The sequence below is a fragment of the Rhincodon typus genome, chromosome 16, assembly GCF_021869965.1.
Source record: "Rhincodon typus isolate 14 chromosome 16, sRhiTyp1.1, whole genome shotgun sequence".
NCBI lineage: Eukaryota > Metazoa > Chordata > Chondrichthyes > Orectolobiformes > Rhincodontidae > Rhincodon > Rhincodon typus.
The window spans coordinates 20,283,769-20,288,563 of NC_063347.1; the positions used below are offsets into that span (position 1 = coordinate 20,283,769).

The 4,795-nt window shown below is 43.0% G+C and overlaps 1 protein-coding gene across 1 annotated transcript in view; it reads right to left on the minus strand.

Moving 5' to 3' along the window:
- The window catches only part of shisa10.1 (shisa family member 10, tandem duplicate 1), a 77,204-nt gene extending 76,295 nt beyond the window's left edge, over nt 1–909 (minus strand). The window contains exon 1 of the mRNA XM_020510882.2: nt 584–909. Within this exon, the coding sequence (XP_020366471.2) occupies nt 584–647 (64 nt within the window). The 5' untranslated portion in view covers nt 648–909. The remainder of the gene's footprint in view (nt 1–583) is intronic.
- Between the last annotated feature and the right edge of the window lie 3,886 nt (nt 910–4,795).

Below are 4,795 nucleotides of genomic sequence, written 5' to 3' on the forward strand. Positions count from 1 at the left end.
CGGTCTGTCTCCTCTCCACCTATCTTCTCCTCTATCCATCTTCTATCTGCCTCCCCCTCTCTCCCTATTTATTTCAGAACCCCCATCCCCTCCCCCATTTCTGAAGAAGGGTCTAGGCCCAAAATGTCAGCTTTCCAGCTGCTCTGATGCTGCTTGGCCTGCTGTGTTCATCCAGCTCTGCACCTTGTTATCTCATACTAATTCTGGTTGATTTACCATTCCCCTCACCCTAATTAACAGGCACATCAGCTATCGAGAGCCTGGATGAGATTGACGGACAGAGTGGGGTATGTTCGGTTCCAGTCCCGGCTCGGTGATGTACGTCTTGAGTTCTTATGGGTACAAACTTCTAAAGTATATTTTCTTAACATGCGCTGGATTCAGAAATCCTGGGAGAGGAGGTGATTAGCATTGTGAAAAAAAAAACACGAAATATATTCATTGAAAGTGAGACAGGGAGAGTTAAGCAACATCTTAACCAAAGTCCACACAACTCCGCTTCTTAAGTGTGGATAATGAATCTGCAATTTGACGTAACACACAAATAATTACAAACGGATGTTTTAAATGTTTAATAACTCACCGGCAGGTAAAAGTATCACTGTGCACCACAGGACGCTAGAAGTGAACGAGCACGTAGACCCCATTTAGTGCGATAAATAGACCCTTCAACTTCTCAACTGCAGCTCCCAAAGGAGACACACACACAATTTGAAAGTTGAACAGACAACACCCACAGCCAAGTCACTGTTCAGCGGGCACTAACCCCCGTCTATCTTCCAAAGGGAGAATGTGGGCGAACCACGGATATCAGCTCATACAGGCATTCGCCAACTCCAGCTTTCAGTCATGAGAGTAACCGTCAGTGAGTCATCCCTAAAGGAAGCTCCACAAACATCTTAAAAGTTCGTACACTGCCTCCCACAGCTCACGAGTAAGAATTACAACATCGTACGAGCAAATTAGTTCCCATGCACTAGCTGCCCCCTTGTTCTGGAAGTTGCAGATTTGGAAGGCCATGTCAGAGATGGCCTGCTGGTCAGCCAAGCCACAATTTATTTCTGTTCAAAGCATTAGCTGCCACAGTCTGGTAAATCTTCTTTTAGTAACATGCAGAAAAGCTTTCTTACATTCAGAGATAACACCGTGTGGAGCTGGAGGAACACAGCAGGCCAGGCAGCATCAGAGGAGCAGGAAAGCTGACGTTTTGGGTCGGGACCCTTCTTCAGAAATGAAACGTCGCCTTTCCTGCTCCTCTGACGCTGCCTGGCCTGCTGTGCCCCTCCAGCTCCAAACTGTTATCTCTGACTCCAGCACCTGCAGTTCTAACTACCTCTTTCTTACATTCAGGCAGTTTTTGGAGTGTTTAGAAATAAGTGAAGAGGGTGAAGTAAGAAACTGATGCATGAGAGACTAGAGTTGGCGAGACAAATACTGCTACTTGTGAGAAAAGTACATTTTTAAAGCTTTTTTTTTAATTCACTCATTGGATGAGGGTGTCACTGGCTAGTCAGCATTTGTTGCCCAGAGGGTGGTTAAGAGTCAACCACATTGCTGTGGGTCTGGAATCATATGTAGGCCAGACCAGGTAAGGATGGCAGTTTCCTTCCCTAAAGGACATTGGTGAACCAGATGGGTTTTTCCCCAAAAATCAATTCATGGTTATCATTCAACTCTTCATTCCAGATCTTTTAAATTGAATTCAAATTCCACCTTGATGGGATTTGAACTTAGATCCCTGGAACATTACCTGAGTCTCTGGATTAACACTATCACCTCCCCTAGTAAATTGTTGGAAATCATGATTTAAGAACAAGATAAATGCTTTTTTGGAAAGGGTATGGGTTAACCAAGGACTATTAGCACTTTTAATAGAGGGGAATCATGTCAGGCCTGACTAAACTTTGTAATGATTTAGCAGGTAAGGGTGATCAATGGGAGATATATGAACGAATTTGCAGAAGTCATTTGACAAAGTAGCCCTGTGAAAATGAGTGGAAAACAGCACTGTGGGTCTGGAATTAGTCAATGACAAGAAGCAGAGAGTAGGGGTGGACGGATTTTTATCAAATGGGAGAATATTTGCAGCCATGTCCCATAATGGTCAATTTTGGATCATTGGTTATTTCCAAATTTTTATAAACAACCTCGACTCAGGTATGGAGAACAGCATCATAATGCTCAATCCCATTGAAATCTTAGAAATTTAGAGTGATTATTAAATTCAAAGTTGTCAACACCTTGTACAAATGCCCTTGTACACTTACATAAGAGGATATTTTGCCTTCTGTAGTCACCTTGTGTTTGGGACTGTAGCTACAATAGCCTATGCATGACTATTTTGAAATTTGTGGGAATGGTTAGGAGATTGCTTGGTTTGGGGAGACATTGAAATCTATTGACATGAAAACACATAAACAGGCTTAAGTTTTCATAATATATGAGTGATTTGATGTATTTAAGGAACACATAAGCTCAGTTTAGTTAAAATGTTCTCAGTGCCAGACTGGACATGCTACTACATTTTGGATGGTTCAGAAAGATAAGACCAAAAGTATTGGCATCAATTATTAAAGAAGTAATAGCAACACATTTGAAAATCAAGTAGAGTCAACATGGCATCATGAAAGGGAAATAACGTCTGACTAATTTGAGTTTTTCGAGGCATATCAACCAGAGTAGATAGGGGAAACCTGTAGATGTTTTGTATTTGGACTTCCAGAAGGTGTTCGACAAGATACTAAACAAAACGTTAAGGTCATAAGATATCAGCCCATGGTGTCATAGAGTGATGCAAATTCTTTGGCCCAACTCATCCATATATTGGCATGGATAGAGAATTGTGTAATGGGCAGGAAACAGCAACTGAGGTAAGGAATCTTTTTCAGGTTGGTGACCTGTGACCCATGGGTTATTTTAGAATCTTTACTGGGATGCAACTGTTTACAGTATATATTAATGACTTGGATGAAGGAGGCAAATGTACTGTTGGCAAATTTGCAGATGACACAAAAATAAGTTAAAAGGCAGGTTGCGAGAAGGATGCAAACAATTTACTAAGAGATATTGATTGGTTAAATGGGCAAAAATTTGGCAAATTGAGTAAATTGTGGAAAAATGCGAATGTGTTCAGTTTGGAAGGAAGAACAGAAGAACAGTGCATTATTTAAATAGAGAAAAATTGCAATAAGCTGCAGCATGAAGGGACTTCTGAATACTTGTGCATGAAACACAGAAAGCTAGCACACAGATGCAATGAGAGAGATCTGGGTGTTCAGGTCCATTGTACCCTGAAGGTGGCAATGCAGGTCGATAGAGTGGTCAAGAAGGCATACGGCATGTTTTCATTCATCGGACGGGGTATTGAATACAAGAGTTGGCAGGTCATGTTACAGTTGTATAGGACTTTGGTTCGACCACATTTGGAATACTATATACAGTTCTGGCCGCCACATTACCAAAAGGATGTGGATGCTTTGGAGAGGGTGCAGAGGAGGTTCGCAAGGATGTTGCCTGGTATGGAGGGTGCTAGCTATGAAGAGAGGTTGAGTAGATTAGGATTATTTACATTAGAAAGACAGAGGTTGAGGGGGGACCTGATTGAGGTCTACAAAATCATGAGAGGTATAGACAGGGTGGATAGCAAGAAGCTTTTTCCCAGAGTGGGGGACTCCATTACTAGAGGTCACGATTTCAAGGTGAGAGGGGAAAAGTTTAAGGGAGATATGCGTGGAAAGTTCTTTACGCAGAGGGTGGTGGTGCCTGGAACGCGTTGCCAGCGGAGGTGGTAGAGGCGGGCACGATAGCATCATTTAAGATGTATCTAGGCAGATATATGAATGGGCAGGGAGCAGAGTGATACAGATCCTTGGAAAATAGGTGACAGGTTTGGATAGAGGATCTGGATCGGGGCAGGCTTGGAGGGCCGAAGGGCCTGTTCCTGCGCTGTAATTTGCTTTGTTCTTTGTTCTTTGTTCTAATATTGGCCCTTATTTCAAGAGGGTTCCAGTATAAAAGTAGGGAAGTTTTACTGAAACTGTACCTGGTGCTGGTGTGACCACATTTGGAGTACTGTGAGCAGTTTAGGTCCCCTTATTTAAGGTAAAACATCATTTCATTTCAGGCAGTTCAGAGAAAGTTCACTAGGATGATCCTTGGTATGGAGCGATTGTCATATGAGCAAAGGCTAAGGGACTCTAATGACTTGAGTTTAGAAGAATGAGAAGTGATCTCTTAAGGGATTGGACAGGGTAAGTGCTGAGAAAATGTTTCCCCTCATGGGAGAGTCTAGGACTAGAAGGCATAGTCTCAGAAAAAAGGATGCCAATTTAGGACTGAGATGAGGAGGAATCTCTTCTCTAAGTTTATGGATCTCCTTGCCAAGGAGAGCTGTGGGGAAGGAGTCCTTGTGTATATTTAAGACAGAGATAGATAGACTTTTCATCAGTAGGGGAATCAAGGATTACACGGTAAGGGCAGGAAAGTGGATGTGAGGAATGTAAGATTAGTCAGGATCCTATTGGATGGCAGAGTGGACTCAGAGGACACAGGGGGCAAGAATCCCAAACCTGTTAGAACCAGGTCTTCTTCAGCACTACCTCCTCAATCCCTCTACCTGCCTTGCCAGTCACACCCTCCTATCCCTGACCACTGACCGAATGCGAGAGTAATCTATGTGGTGTGAAACACAGTGTCCAGGTAACTCTCCTCCTCCCTGATGTGTTGCAGTGTTCGAAGTTCAGATTCCAGCTCATCAACTCTGAGCCTGAGTTCCTCAAGCACCCAATACTTGCTA